The sequence below is a fragment of the Gopherus flavomarginatus genome, chromosome 17, assembly GCF_025201925.1.
Source record: "Gopherus flavomarginatus isolate rGopFla2 chromosome 17, rGopFla2.mat.asm, whole genome shotgun sequence".
In the NCBI taxonomy this organism is placed as follows: domain Eukaryota; kingdom Metazoa; phylum Chordata; order Testudines; family Testudinidae; genus Gopherus; species Gopherus flavomarginatus.
The window spans coordinates 20,287,210-20,303,025 of NC_066633.1; the positions used below are offsets into that span (position 1 = coordinate 20,287,210).

Below are 15,816 nucleotides of genomic sequence, written 5' to 3' on the forward strand. Positions count from 1 at the left end.
TTTCTAGTCCAGGGCCTTACCTAGGAGCGGGGTTCCTTCTGACCTGTGGGGACACGTGCCTCTTGGGGGTGGGGAAGGCAAGCATGCTCTTGGCAGAGCCTGTGCGAGGACCCGTGGGTAGGTGGTGGAGCAAATGAGGGTTCCCAGGTGTGGGTGTGGGGCTTCCCTATGGTATAGAGGTGGGGATCAGGATCATGTCCCCTGCCCCCAAGGATAGTGGTGGATGTAAAGGCCACTAAGGTGCTTCCCCATCTCCCCTCTCCTCCAAAAGTCCCTGCAGCTCAGTTCTCCCTGCTGTCATTCACCGTGTCTGTCTCCTCCAGGACGGGGGTCTCTCCCGGCCCCACCCGCACAGACAAGGCCCAGCACCGCGGCTGTTTCCAAAACCCAAGCTCGGGCTTATCCAGGAAAGCACATTGAAGCCTGCCACAAACTCAGCATAGGGGAGGCTGTTAGCATCTGAGCTAGAGAAGCAATCCCAGCTCCGTGGGCCCAGACCCTTCAGTGCTGCCCCACTGGTCTTTAATCCCTCCTGCCCTGGCCAGAGGGAGAGGAACAGACAGGGCTGTGTCACTTGCTTTGTCCATGTGTATCAGGCAGAGCTGGGGTGACCACAGTGACAGAAGAGCAGCTAAGGCTTCGCATGTGTCTTGGTGCCTAGACGCCCTGGTGATGGATGTAATAGGTGGGCAGTGCCCTCAGACTGCAGCAGAAGGAGGGGGAGGTGGGAAGAATCAGCCAGGGAATGAGGGGAGAAAATAAAACTGGAGAAACTAACTATAGCTGGAGCCTGGGTGCTCAGTGCAGGGGCCTGTGCCTGCTCCAGAGAGCACACATCAAAGGACAAACAGAGCAAAGACTCTCATCTCCCATAGAGACCTAAGTGAGGCCCGCCTTTCCCCTGACAAACACCCTCCCAGTGCAAATTCCCCTCCTCAGCCCAGGACCCCCTCTCTGCTGCTCAGCACCACCTAGAGGAGGAAATAGGCGACAGGGTGAAATTTACCCCTGAAAGAGGGCTAGCCTGAGGCCACTTCCCTACATTAAAGCCTTTAATTACCTGCTAGAAAGGATGGCAAATACCCAATTTAGGGCTTGTCTTCATGGGGAACTCAGAAAAATTAATCCAACTTCACTAAAGGTGTGAATTTAAAATGGATTGGTTAAACTGCATTAAGTGCCTGTGTGGACACTCTGATTCAGAATTAAAGTGGCCTTAATTCAGCTTAGTTTAATTCACTTTGGAAGTGAATTAAGATAAACTGAATTAAGTCAACTTAAATTCTGAATCAGAGCATCCATGGGGGCTTGATGCAGTTTAACCGATCCACTTTAAATTCACATTTTAGTTAATTTGGATTAATTTTTCTGGGTGTCCCCATGTAGATAAACCCATGTTTAAACCAATGGCCTAAAATAATGCTTAGGCCTCTTATTGGCCTGATGCATGGGGTAAATTCCACCCCTGGCGTTTTAACAGTAAATATTCTCAGAATAAAGACACTTGGTTGATCAGGGTCGGAAAATTAAACACGGTTCACTTCTCGAAAGCTAATTCCTAATCGACTGAGCCTAAACCACAGTAGGTCTGGTTTAAACAAAAATTGGGGTGTCCACACAGCCTTCTGCAGTCATTAAAAATCACAATTCAATTAATGCAACTTTCCGGTGTAGGCAAGCCCAAAGCAGTTTGGTTTTGCACAGGGTCTGGTGGTTTGGTGGCAGGATTTTCGAACTGGAAGAAAAGCCCAAAGCATAAATTTGACAGAGATGAAATTTGGCTTCGTTCTGTGGAGATGGGTGAGCAGAGCAGTGCACTGGGGTTACCCTGGAACAATAGAAAGCTGAATCTGCTCTTGTTTCTTTCTTGGGTGCTGTGGAAATCTTGTCTGAGAGGAGAGAGGTGGATCTATTTATAGAAGAAGAATGGCAAATCCATTCATGGGCAAAGAATTAATTAGTGAACTCTCTGCCCTTCTTTGGAGCCAGAGCTGCAGTCCTACCCCCAAGTGTCTCTTGATCCCTGCAGATGGGCAGCAAGCAGCTCGCCTGGCCTAGAGGAGGGAGGGAGCCCTTTGTAATAAGTCATGAATGGCAGAACCAAGGGGATTAACCAGGCAGAGTTCCACTTCCCCGTAATTCTCTGCTAGGAAGGACTCAAACAGGGTGTGTCTGTCTCAGTGGTAGGGAGAGAAAAGTAAAGGGAAAGAGCTCAAAAAGAAGGTGAATGCTGAGAACTATACAGGAGTTAGGGAAGGATGGGGCTACTGTCCAGCTGGGACTAGAAGGGGCCAAACCAGTGATCAAAATCCAGATACTTGCCTGTGCCCTTAGCCTGGGATCTCACCGGGACTTCATTCTAGGGAGCTGAACTTCCCATCCGTGCTCCCTGTACTTCCAATGCACCGTGGTTAGCACCACTGGGAGCCCTAATGTAGGCAAGGCTCTAGCAGCTTTCTGTGTCATTATCACTCTGTCAATGAACCTGCCCAGTCAAAGCACTGGCTGGCTCTATGTCCCCCCCTCCCCCCAGGTCGGTCAGTGGCAGAGTCCAGAACTCCAGGCCCATACTCTCCATTTGGACCATGCTGCTAAAGCCGAGTGTCCAGCCAATCGGCTGTGGTTAGGCAATGTGCAGTGTCCCTCGTCCAGGCTGTCAGAAGAGCCCATGTCAGCGCACGGTGGGTGCAGACCTCTTCTGCCTCTGGCCCCACTGTGCTCAGCTTGTCTTTCTGCCGGAAGATGCTCTTTGCGTTTCATACCCAGGCTGATTCTTGGAAGGGAAACGGCCTTGCAATCTCTGGCCCATAGGAAACACAAAGCAGGGCTTCCAGTCTTCCAAATTTCTCCCTAAATGGCTGCACATCAGGCCCATTGGGAGCATCTTGTTGGACTTGGCGGTAGCAGAATTCACTTGCTGCTGCTGCGCGCCGGTCTCTGTGCCAGCCTGAGCCTTTCCCTCTCTCGCCCTGTGCCGCAGTATGGAATCGTTCTGGACGCCGGCTCCTCCCACACTGCCATGTTCATCTACAAGTGGCCTGCGGACAAAGAGAATGACACTGGGATTGTCAGCCAGCACAGCATGTGCGACGTGGAAGGTAGGAGTGAATTCATTGCTTGTGCTCCGTCCCCTGGCTCTATAGTGGCGCTGTCTGGGTACTGTTGTCGACTTCAGAGAAGCAGTAAGTCAGAGCAGGGATATTTTGGCATCAAGATTAATTCACATGATGATTCACTAACTACAGAAATGTGTCTGTATCCAGATGGGCCCGGGCTGGGCCTGCTTCTTGTCTGGCTTATATCAGTGTAACTCCATTGACTTCAGTGCAGTTGCTCCTAATTTTACCCCATTGTAAGAGAAGAATCAGGCAGTGACTTTTACAAGCCTTGTAACAAACAGTTACGCCTTCCCTGCCAAACCACAGGGTTATTAGGGTTGCCAGGTGTCTGCTTCTGGTTGAAAAGAGACCCTAGCAGCTCTTAGCACACCTGACCAGGCCACTAAAAGTCCTGTTGGCCCCAGCGGAGTTAAGGCAGGCTCCATACCCAGATCCATGTGGCTTCCGGGAAGCGGCTGGCATGTCCGGCTCCTAGGTGGAGGGGTGGCCAGGAGGGCTCCATGCTCTACCTCCACCCACAGGTGCCGCCCCGAGCGCCGGCTCTGGAGCGCCCATTGACCAGGAATGCCGTGGCCAATGGGAGCTGGAGAGCCAGTGATTGGGGCTGCACCTGTGAGCGGGGACAGCGCACACAGCCCCCCTGGATGCTCCTCCACCTAGGAGCGGGACATGCCGCCGCTTTTCAGGAGCCGTGCAGACTTCCTCTGTCCCCAGGAAATGTGGGGGTAGCGCTGGTGTGGCTGCTATTTAAGGGGCCACCTGAGGTCAGCACCTCCTGGAGCCCCTGCAAACCAAAGCAGCCAGAGCTGCCCGGAGCCTGCACCTCAAACTCCCACCTACACCCCACCTCCCTGCACCAGCTTAGAACCCACTGTCGCACCCAAACTCCCTCCAGAAGAACAATCCCCATCCCGTGCCCCACCCACACCCTTGAGCCCCCTCCTGTACCCTGTACCCCTCCTTCCTGGCCCCACCCTAGAGCCCACACCCCCGAACTGGAGTCCTCCCTCCCTCCCTCTCGCAGCCCACCCCCCTGCTCCAGCCTGGAGCCCCCTCCCATACTCTGAACCCCTTGACCTCAGCCCAGAGCCCCCTCCTGTACCCCAAACCCTTCACCCTCAGCCCCACCTGGAGCCCGCACCCCCATCCCAGAGCCCCTACCCTCTCCTGCACCCTAACCCCCTGTCGCCCAGCCTGCACCCTGCTCCCGCACCCCTAACCCCCTCCCGTACCTCTAGCACCAAACACCCTCCTGCTCTTCCTAGCAGCCATCCCAGCTAGGTGGTCCTGCTCCCCACAAGCAGCTGGCGGCTGCTCGGGAAGGAGGGGTCAGGTGAAGATATTCCAAATTGGCAGCTCCCTTCCCTGTTCGTCCCTACCTGGGAGCCTCCATGTCAGCCCCCCTGAGGTCTATGGGTATGTCTACACTGCAATTAAACACCCTGCTGGCCTGGCTCAGTGGACTGGGACTGTAACATTGCTGTGTAGACATTTGGGCTCTCTGAGTCCTTCCTCCATCGGGGGTCTCAGAGCTTGGGGTTCAGCTAGCCCAGACACAGCCCCACAGTGAGCCCACTCAGCAGATGGGGCAGCCAGCTTTAATTGACACCCACCCGCAGCCCCTCCCAGCAAGTGGGACACTTACAGCTGCTAGCCTAGGTGGCTGGGAAGACCAGTCCCTGCCTGCAGGTGCATGTTGGTCTGTGTGGTTTGGAGCGTGTCTCTCTCAGTGCACCCTGGGGCAGTGCACTGGGGCTGCTCCGGCCTCTGCCGCTGGGGTAGCCACTGCAACCCACCCAGTCAGCGGGGCACATCAGGAGCCATGCCAGCAGCTGGACATCGCTGTGTGCAAAGCCTGGCACTTCGCACTGGTGGGTGCCCACTGGAGTCTACAAAAAGTCAGTGGGTCATATGGTCTGCTGGCCAACACCACAGGCAGCACAATAGGAGCCTGGCCACAGGGAATGCATAGCTTCACTAGCATTGATGTTCTGGAAAAAGAAGAGCTCAGACCCTGGCTATGGTAATCTCCCTCACGCCCATGTACAGACCCTTTATGTTTTAAATAAAGGACAACTTGGAAATTATAGCAGAAAGGTTATTTTAAGGGCACCTCCCCAATGTTTTATTTGTGACACACACTCATATGCAAATAACACCTTGTATTACAGTGTACAATCCTCTGCATGATTAGTGGTGTACACAGGACAATTGTCATTGATTTGATGTGTAATGTGGAGCATTGGGCACTGAACGAAGGACAGGTGATCACGCTGTGTGTGACATTCTAACATATTTCCTCTCAACCTGCTCTGGGACAAATCTGGGACATAGGACAGGGGAAAAAACTTGAAACGAAGATCACTAGAAAATCTATTGGTTAGCAGGATGGTATAATAGGGAGGGGTCAGTTTCCTGCAGCGTGAATTACGTTTTATGCAACCTCACCTTAACATTAAAGAGCTATAATGAATTTATAAAATAACATCAATGCAATATTAAGGTTCTATATTGAAACATAAGTGTCAGGAAGTGTTAACATTAAGACTCCCATACCATTAATTTGTCTACATTGCGTATATCGTCTATTAACGCATACGTTTAAACAATGTAACTAATCATTACACATGGAACAGCATAACTTCCCCCTCGCTATACAGTTCATTGTCAGGTAGAGAAGGAGTCAGTCAGTGGCTACAGCACTACTGGATTCTGGTGAAGCTCCTGCAAGACTCTTTAGTGTTGCTCATTGTGAGTGAGTGGGACTCTTTTGGGGGTCAGTTCATTTTACAGTCGTGTTTACAATCTCTCCCTGGTGAGGTGAAGGGTATTTGAATCACACATTCCCTCTCCCACATTCAAACTGCAACAGCTCCTGCCTTCTCCTGGTGCCTGCTTGGGCCTTGCAGAGAAATTGAGCAGATAGAGGAGAGCGAGTAATGGAGGGAGAGGAGATGGAGTAAGCAGAGGGCGGGGACTCGGGGCAGTGGTGGGACAAGGGTGTTCAGTTTTCTGCAGTTAGAAAGTTGGCAACCCTAAAGAAATATTGTGATGAAGAATTAGAGCTGATGGAATAACACAACACCCCCAGGGAGTGGGACTGCGTCTGTTTTACTGAAGTGTCTGTGTCGTGCTGGGGTTTTCATCTCTAACTATATAAGGTCAAATTCTGGATTTAGTAGATGTGGGCTCCATTGATTTCAATGGGACTACACCACTTTACTTGGCCACTACCTTGTGCCGTTGCTCATAGCAGTGCAGAGTGGTAACAGATAAAAAATGACAGCCACAAATGACCACACAAGGCGCAAAGCAGGAGAGAATTGGCCCAGAATTGCACTAGATACACAGGCTGTTATGGAACTATTGATTTGTTACCCCACCTGGACATAAGTGGGGTGAGAGTGGCGTTCTGGAGAGTGAGGATCTAGGGTGTGGGCTGAGGAGTCCTGATGGAGGAATCTTTGATACTGCCAAAGCCTGGGAAGAAAGTTTGAGCTGAACTTCATTATGTTATTGTTAATTTCCTGCAGTTTGGCTTTTATTAACCAAAATGGGATTTTAGAACACATCATGGATGGTCTTGGTTTTAAAACAGAATGATAAAGGAACCTGCTCACAGGTCTGTGTACAGGAGTGTGGTATACAGGTTTCACCAGCACTCATTTGGGATGATCCACATAATTTACTCAAGTCTCTGCCATTTGTGAGTCATACAGCAATCCTGGACTCATCTGATATAAGACTTTATGCCATGCTGCCATGTATGCCCTAGTCAAACAGAACACTCTCCTCGGGTGTTTGTCGCACTCCCAGATGTGAGTACACGCCCCATCGCACGCTAATGCTTATGCCAGACATTTGGCCCCTCAAACCTTTTCTCCTCCCACTCTACATTAGAGGAGTGGACCTCAGAACTGCAACGAACATCTCTGAGCCTCACCCATACCACAGCCAAAATCCAGCCTGCATCTTTGCACGACCATCATCCCAGGGTAAGGTTGAAAATGTCCCCCACCCCATCTCTGCATGGCACTCTGTCCCCTCTAGTGGTGACTGGACCACATACAAGCCTGCTACAGGGTGGATTGCAGAGCTGGGTCTCCTAGCTCTGGCAGTAGAGGACCATGGTTTTAGATCCTGAGGTCCCAGGTTCAATTTCCCACACTGTCAACAACCCCTCCAGGGTCATATCATTACAAAGATGCTGCTGTAGCTCTATCTACTTCAGGCTTTTCAGCTGTGTTTGGCAAAGGATGGATCCCTCCCATCAGCTCCTCTTGTGAACGTTGGGACATGGGCCTGGGACATGGCAAACAACTCCATCATGCCCTCCCATCTGTACGCCTTCTCTTGGCATTGAGCTGCTGGCAGGGGCTGGGTCTCCCATGATTTGTTAAACCAGGCATTGAACTCGGCCACCCCATCCCCTCCCGCCTGTTCCCAGAGCTCAGCATGGCTGAGAGAGGGGCTAGCGTGTGTGTCTGCGGAGCGGGGAGGCAGATGTGACACCTCTTGTCCAGCACATCTGGGAATCCCAGTGCCAGAATGGCCTGGAGTCCTGTCTGCATTGGATTGTCTCGGTGAGTCTGTAACCACGCAGTGAAGCAGCTGCCTGTAGTCACTGTGTGCTCTGCATGGACCATGTGGTCCATACCAGCAGCTGGATGGAGCTTTGGTCTTGCCAGGATGGAGGCTGGCACCATTACCGTCCTGTCCCCGATTCAACCCATGGCTTCCGTACAGCGTAGCTGGGCCTCCTAACCAGGCCTGTGTTACCCAGTCAGCTGGGCCTTCTTTCTCCCAGCCCTCTGTGCAGTAGGATGTCCCAGAGAGCATTGCTCCAAGTGCTGCCTCTCTGCTTACCATGTAGGTGGAGCTGTAGGAGGGATGCTGCTGTATATGATCCATTTTATCCTATGGCTCTGCTAACGCCAGCCAGAGATCCTCTCCCAGAATCCTCGGGGTGATGGCCACCTTTAAGCATTGTCATTGCTAGCATGGGGCTAAATCCTGTCATGCCACGTGGGACAAACCAGTGAGCTCTGGCTGCCTGGCGTAGGGTTGAACTCCTGAGAATGAGAGGGAGGGCATCTCCTCTTGCCATCTGCCCAAGTCGGGGCTCTCTTTCGGAAGACCTACTGGTTCAGCCTGGCTTTCAGCTGGCGGGGGAATTTGTGTTGAGTGGAGAGCGGATGTAGCTATATTGTTTGGATATTGGAATGGCTAATCTCAGCCCTTGTTATGTGTGCCTGGGCATGACACGATGGGCACAACATAATCTGATTGAAGTAGAGGATTGTGCCAAGTCACCCACAAGCCTGGTGTGTTTTCCCTTCCCACGTTCTCAGCTGTGTGTGTACAGCTGCAAAAACCCAGCCAAGGCTCCACCACGCCAGTCCTTTGGCCTGCGTGGAGAGAACGGAGCTGCCTTACAGTGAGGAAAGCCCCATGGTCCCCTCCCTAAATGGAGCTGGCACAGGCTTGGGAAGAGGGCACAACCCTCCCACCCTCTGGCTGCCCCTGCTTAAGAAACACAGAACAAATGGGATTGGCTGGAGTACACAAGCCAAGACCACCCATGCTGTGTTTGCATAAGGTCCAAGGTGGGCTCCCCACCTTGGGGGACACCCCTTGCTCCCTCACACCATGCCTGCATGAGGGTTTGGGTCAGAGCTGTCGTGTGGGTGGAGGGTCCCTTGTGGGACGCGCCTCTGGGGCAGCTGGCTGGTTACAGCCACAGTCGCTCTCCATCCCCGCACTCCCTTCCCCACCAGGCATTTGCTGGTGCTCAGCACAGCTCCCCAGTTGCTCAGCACGCTACTGGACTAAGTGGCCAGAGACTGATGCTCATTTTCACCTCGCCCACAGGTGGCGGGATCTCCAGCTACGCAGAGAACCCCCCGGCCGCCGGCAAGAGCCTCAAGCAGTGTCTCGACCAGGCTGTGAGCGACGTCCCCAAGGAAAGGCATCCACTCACCCCCCTCTACCTGGGGGCCACCGCTGGCATGAGGCTGCTGAAGTGAGCTTTGCTGTCGCCTGCTATCGAACCCCCTCCCTCTTGCCAGGGCCAGAGACAGGCCAGGGCTGTGGTCTTTAAAGGGGATGTTCTTGGGTTAAACTCTTCCACCACCTGCCTGTGCAGCCCTGTTGCCTGCAGAGGCGCGGCTGAGCACGGCAACATGTGAATTGTCACCCAGGGTCCATCTGGCTCAGCGCCTTGTCTCCAACCGCCCAAGCCCGTCAGCTTCCTGAGAAGATGCAGAGAGCCACCCAGTGGACATTAACGGAATAACTGGCCCATAGGAGAAGTTTCTTCCTGACCTGGGAAGTTGCAGGTTGTACCTGCCCTGGTGCAGGAGGGTTTATCATCCATATAAAAATGTTTTGATCCAAATATGTCCCTGGGTTTTCTCCTCCATAAAGGTGTGATCCTTTTTCAAATCCTGCAAAGTGCACATTCTACGTTACTGCACAGGAAGCCCGGAGGGGTTAGATCTGTTGCCCTATTGGCTGGGAAGGGTGGTGTGGAGAACACGCTAGACCAGCCCAGGGTCCTCCACCTCTCCTTTTCTGTAAGGGGAAGCTGGGTGGAGTAGCAAGTGCTCTATGAGTCCCCCAGCCCTACGTGGCCCCTGGGTCACCTTGTCCAATGCAGGATAAATATACTGCATTAGACCTGCACTGATTGGGGTACCACATGTCCCCACCCAAGCAAGAAGCCCATCTAACCATGGCTCACAGGAAGGAAGGAATGAACCTTCTCTGGCCAATGCAGGCTTATGAGTCAATGCTTCCCCCTACCCTTCTCCAGACAGCAACAGCACAGATAAGTGTAGAACACCTGCCAGATGAGCAATGGCAAGACCCTGGCTAGAGCCTGTCTGTGACATGGGCAGGAGGGAATGCTGGCTACTGACGACCAACGCAAGCAATAGTCCGTCTGAGGGGCTCACTCAGTCTTCTGTGCTGGACTGGGGAGAAGAAACGGAACTGAAATTTTGTGGCTTGGGTCCTGTGTAGAAACGTAGCACCCTCCAATTCTGTGACTAGTTCAGCCCTGTGCAGAGTGACAGCTCCAGGTCTGGGTGCTTAGCTCCAGGTCTGATACTTAAGTCCCACCTAAGCCCTGTGCAGTGGCCAGTTTCACTGTCGGAGGGGGCTCGGGCAGCCTTTCTCCTGGATTGCTGAAGGGATGCTTACTTAATTCCCTTCCTATCTGACACACATTGCCATTAGTGGCACCACTACTCGGTCCCTCGTATGCCATAGCTGTGCCAGGTGTTAGAATAACCATTGCTTTTCATTGCCCTCTGAGGGAGGGAGGTGGCAGAGCTATCTCCCTTTGCCCTGCATTCCACGGCCCTGGCTGTGCTGGGTGCTTTGGGGAGCGGCTCACGGTTTGATCCCCTGGGTGCAGACATTTGTCTCTTTTCTCTTGCATTGAAGCATTGCTTTGTGTCTCCTGTAGCCTCACTGATCCCCAGGCTTCAGACAGAGTCCTCAGCGCAGTGACCTCAACGCTGAAGTCGTACCCCTTTGACTTTCGGGGGGCAAAAATTCTGTCGGGTGGAGACGAGGGGGTGTTTGGCTGGGTCACAGCTAACTATCTCCTGGAGAACTTCATCAAGGTATGTCCAGCAGGATTGGCTTCCTAGGACGGTCCCTTCCAGTGCCCATCCAGACATGGGCTCCCCCCATCATTCGCCTACAAACCTGTCTACCCAACACAGATAGCTGGCATAGCAGGGAAGAGAAATTGCCCATTTCTCCATGGCTGCTTCATTACCTAAGACCTAGGTTTTCTTCTTTAAAAACAACTACCTTGTCCCTTGCATAGGCAGAGTGCTGCCGAGAGACTTCTGCTTTGTGGAGACCACTGGGCCAGAGATATGAACGTACTCCCTCCTCCCGCATTCACTGCACTGAGGTGGGAATGCCAAAGCCCTGTCGAGACCACCTCAAAGGCTAATGCTGTTAAGCAGAGGGTCTGGCACATGCTCGCAGTCTGGATCCTTTTTAATGCTGGTCCTTCTCCGTAGAGCATCAGGAGAGCTGCGTGTTAGAAGCCTCTCAGTGCCAGGTGTTATTAATGTTACTGGCCAACGGCAGCTGTTGTTCAGACACCCAAGCAAACTGAATGGCTCTACGTATCGGTCAGATACCATGGTGATGGGCAACAGTCTAAAAACCTAGCTAGGGACACTGTAGAGCATGGCCTGGGTTTGCTGTCTAGAAGTAGCAAAGAGGTCAGGTCTCCAGCCAGCCTTGAGAACAGTGGAACCCGACCCTAGCAGTGAACACAAGGGGGCTGCATGGAAGGGAAAACCAAGGCCGAGTGAGACGGCCAGTCAGGGCAGGAGACCAGGGAAAGGAATCGGAGAGTTTTTATTGCTCTTTCATGGTGGTTTGTCTCTTGAATTCACATGCAGATCTGAAACCTGCGAGGAAGCGTTGTGTTTCGGTGCATTTCGCACACGTGTGCTTAGTTTAATAGCAGGCCAGCTGGGAGTTCAGCCGTTCCCTGGGGTGCAGGGGTTCTTTGCAGTAGCTGCCATGCACATGGCTCTTACAGGGCTGGTGTGTATGTGAGGAGATGTCTGTTACTCCCTGCTGATGAGCCTCATTCATCTCAGTAGGGTACAGGCCCTTTTGCAAAGCTGGATTTTCCTTCAACCTTCCCGGCATTGGTCTCATTCAGTCCCCAGCAGCAACTGATTCTCCCCAGCACTCAAGGGAATCTGGAGGCTGCTTTTAACAAAGCCCCTGGTGGATCTGCTTGCGCAGCATCTGTCTTGAACTGGGTAGAAATGCAGAGGGCTCCCTCGCCAGTTCAGCAAGGAAAACTGGGATCAGCTTCGTGCCAGGAGACTGCTCCGTCCATTCTGGAGCTGCAATTAGGGAGCAGGGGGAGTACCCAGCATGTGCAGTCGGCTCAGCCATGGAGGTGCAGTGTAGGTAGAGGGTAGGAACCTGCTGGGATCAAACCGTCCCCCTGCTGCATGCATGCAGCTCCTGCTGCCTTCAATGGGAGCCGAACGTGCGCGACTAAGTGGCCTGGAGTGACACATATGCAGCTACATGGGACTTGCAGAATGCCTTGCCAATCCTGTTGCCTGACCCCAGCCTTAGGCAGAATGACCTCTTGGGGTTCTTGTGTCCAAAGCAAGCTACTGACCATGGGCCAGCCACTCTTCCTTCTCCAGCAGAGACCCTCCTCCACAAGCTATTGCGCCCATGGCAGCCGGGTGCTGAGCCCCCTCCCCCCGAGAGAGGTCAGTGAGAGTGGACAGTGCTCGCACCTCACTGGACTGTGCCCTGCTGGTTTGCTGCTGGAAGCACGGACAGGAGTGCTGCCAGCGGGTGCAGGATCGGGCCCTGCGTGGATCGTTGTGCTACTCTAGCCCCGGCATGTTGTTCTGAAGGCAGCCAAGAGCAGACAGGCATTCTGCATGTTCTGAGCCAAGGCTGAGGGATGTCTTGCAATTAACTATCTCTGTGACTTTGCTTCTGTTCCCCTCCTCACAGTACGGCTGGATCGGGCAGTGGTTCCGGCCAAAGAAACCCACGTTGGGGGCCATGGATTTGGGTGGAGCCTCTACCCAGATCACCTTTGAAACCCAGAAGCCGATTGAGGATCCCCGGAATGAGGTGACGCTGCGGCTCTATGGGCAGACGTACAAAGTGTACACTCACAGCTTCCTGTGCTACGGCAGGGACCAGATCCTCAGGAGGATGCTCTCCAAGGTCATGAAGGTACGGAGGTCTGGCTCTGCCCCAGCAGGCTCTCCTCGATGGCCTGCAGGGCGAGCTCCCAGCATTCATCCACCCTCCTGATCCCCACATGCCCCCGACCTGGAGCGGCTGTAGTGAACGGCAGCTCGTTAGCGGGGATCCAGGGGCACCTGTGTGAGCCCAGCCTGTTACAACCCATGCTAAGGGGTCCAGAATTCCCAACGGAGCAGGGAGGGCTCAGCTGGGTACACCGTACGGGCACTATAGCAGTGTAGCGCGGGCGCCCTAGTGCAGACAGACATGATAGCGACCAGAAGGGCTTTTCCTATCGCCGTAGAGTTCCACCTCCCCGAGTGCTAGGAGATGCCCACGGCTCTGTTTTTCACCCTCCTGAGGATGGAGGCTGAGCTCCCTTCACGGGGTTTGAACCTAGGGGCTTCAAAAGTCTGGGAATTTCAAACATGCTCTGCAGCCTTCTCCATGCGATTGGTGCTGATGCAGAGGCAGGCACACATTTCACATCACACACGTTAGTTAAACTCCTTTGGTGCTTTTGAACTGACCCCTCAGAAAAGGCAGGTCTCCTTCCCGCTGCTCTTTGTTGCCAGCACAGGCTGTGCCAGTTAGGAGTTACTCATCTTCCTGGGTTGAGCTGCCACCTCCCTCCCTGGAGAGACAGCAGTGGACACATAGCTTTGGACACTATCTTATCAGAGCACCATCACTGCTGAAACCTGGCAGCCCCTGTGAGGGGGAGTCCCCCTGTTTTGCAGATGGGGAAACTGAGGCACACAGCAGGGGCATGAGTGGCTCACAGTGATGCACGGTGGTTCAGAGGCAGAGTTGGAGGGCGGTGTTTCTGAATGCCAGTCCTTCACTCCACCTGCTACACTGCACTGCCTGGCTCTAGACCATCTCATGGCTGTGGTAGCTGCAGACAAAGACAGGCTTGTGTGGTGCCTTTTCCTCGCCCAACAGGCTGACGGCTACAAAACAAATGTGTCCAACCCCTGCTGGCCCAAAGGCTACCAAAGGAACTTCAAACTCCAAGATGTCTACGACTCTCCCTGCACGGCAGCTGAGAAGCCTGACAGCTATGATCCTCAACGTAGCATCGACATGAGCGGATCCGGGGATACAGCCCAGTGCCGCCTGCATGTGGACAGTCTCTTCAGCTTCACCAGCTGCAGCTTCACCAGCTGCTCCTTTGATGGGGTTTTCCAACCCGGCCTTTCGGGAAACTTCATTGTAAGTGTCCTGAGGTTCCAGGTCTAATGAGCAGCCGGCAGCCTCTGACTTCTAGTGCCGGCTCCAGAGATTGTGCATGGGCAGCCCAGAGCCCTGGAGCCCAAGTCTCCTAGTGAATTCTATGGGAGCCCCTTCTATCCTGCAGCTGCACAATTAGGCTGTAGATGCAAGGAGGTTGCTAGAATGGGAATGGGGCCTTGGTATGCTCAGAGCAATGGTTAGCAGCAAGAGTGCTGCCCCCTGGGGGGGAGATGAATATACCCCAAACTCTGCTCCCACACTGAATCAACAAGCCCTGCCTTTGTGTCCTAGCAGGGAAATTGAGGGCTGTGCTATGAGCTTCTGCTGTCTCACTTCCTCTCTCCCCGTCATCAGGCCTTCTCTGCCTTTTTCTACACTGTGGATTTTATCCAGACAGTGATGAAGAGACGCGTGGCCTCGCCAGATGACCTTAACACTGCTGCCGAAGCCATCTGCAATGCCAGCTGGACCGAGGTGAGTGCCCTGGCAGCAGAGGGCTAGTCTAATGGATGTCAGATGATCTAGGAGGCCAGCCTGGATTTCCATGCCCTGTAAGCCTGCAGCCAAAATAGCATGGGCTGTGGATCCTGTTAGATCTCACAAGTTCCAAGACTCAGGGTGCCAGGACCAGGCTGGGATGTCTCTCATCCCTTGGTATTGCAGTAGGGCTGCCAACATTGTATTTCGAAAATACAGGACAGATCTCAGACGTCCCCAGTCTCGACTTGAACCTCCGGGGGCAAGTCTGTTTCATCCCCTTCCCCCTCCCACTCCTGTTCCCAGCCCGATGCCCACTGGCCTTTCTGTCTGCCAGCACCATAGCTCAATGTGCAGTTCCCTCACAGGGGCAGGCAGCCACCATGCCTCACAGACTGGCTCCCCAGTGGCTAGCTCCATCCCCTGCCTGTTGGGGTTCACCTGAAGTGGCGGGCCAGGGAGCAGCAGCAGCACCACACTGGCATGGGTGGATGCGGGCAGCTGGCTGGTGGCTGAGCAGAGAGGCAGCTGGTCCAGATTGCGCTAATCCACCTCCTCCCCCTGCCACACTGTGGCCAGGCTGGCTCGGTGCCTCCTCCTCACCTGGCAGCCCAAGGTCAGATGGGAGAGGAGCCCATGTGTCCTTTCACCCCAACTCAGACCTCTCCACTTCTCTCATCCCTAGGTGTCCATGCATCCCCACGTCCCCCATGTGACCCTGCACCCACACGCAGCCACTCCCATTCCTCCCATCCCCATGTGTCCCTGCACCCCCACTACTGCCTGTCCCCACTAGGGTTGCCAACCCTCCCAGTTTCGCCGGGAGTCTCCTGGAATCAGGCCCTATCTCCCGGAGGCTACTGACGCCAAACTGGGAGATTTTAGATGCTAAAAGTCCGGCAGTGTAGCAGGGTTATGGCAGGCTCCCTCGAGCGCTGACTGCACAGCTCCCATTGGCTAGGGAACTGTACCCAATGAGAGCTGCAGGGGCAGTGCCTGTGGGCTGGGGCAGTGCACAAAGACCCCTGCCCCGCCACCTAGTAGCTGCTGCTAGAGGGATGTGCCAGTCGCTTTCGGGAGCCGCCCAAGGTAAGTGCCAACCCCCTCACCACAACCCCTTGCCCCAGCCCAGAGCCTGCACCCAAACTTGCTCCCAGAGCGCACACCCCCTCGCACACCCCAACGCCCTGCCCCAGCTCAGAGCCCGTATTCCACA

General features: G+C 54.0%; 1 protein-coding gene across 3 annotated transcripts in view; it reads left to right on the forward strand.

The window, feature by feature from the left end:
• ENTPD2 (ectonucleoside triphosphate diphosphohydrolase 2) overlaps window positions 1-15,816 on the forward strand; it is a 45,051-nt gene that overhangs the window by 24,597 nt on the left and 4,638 nt on the right. For 2 of the 3 annotated variants that reach the window (XM_050926365.1, XM_050926363.1), the window contains 6 exons: window positions 2,981-3,098; window positions 8,991-9,141; window positions 10,591-10,750; window positions 12,648-12,875; window positions 13,833-14,102; window positions 14,478-14,597. In XM_050926365.1, the coding sequence (XP_050782322.1) occupies window positions 2,981-3,098; window positions 8,991-9,141; window positions 10,591-10,750; window positions 12,648-12,875; window positions 13,833-14,102; window positions 14,478-14,597 (1,047 nt within the window). The remainder of the gene's footprint in view (window positions 1-2,980; window positions 3,099-8,990; window positions 9,142-10,590; window positions 10,751-12,647; window positions 12,876-13,832; window positions 14,103-14,477; window positions 14,598-15,816) is intronic. The other variant, XM_050926366.1, reaches the window with a different exon arrangement.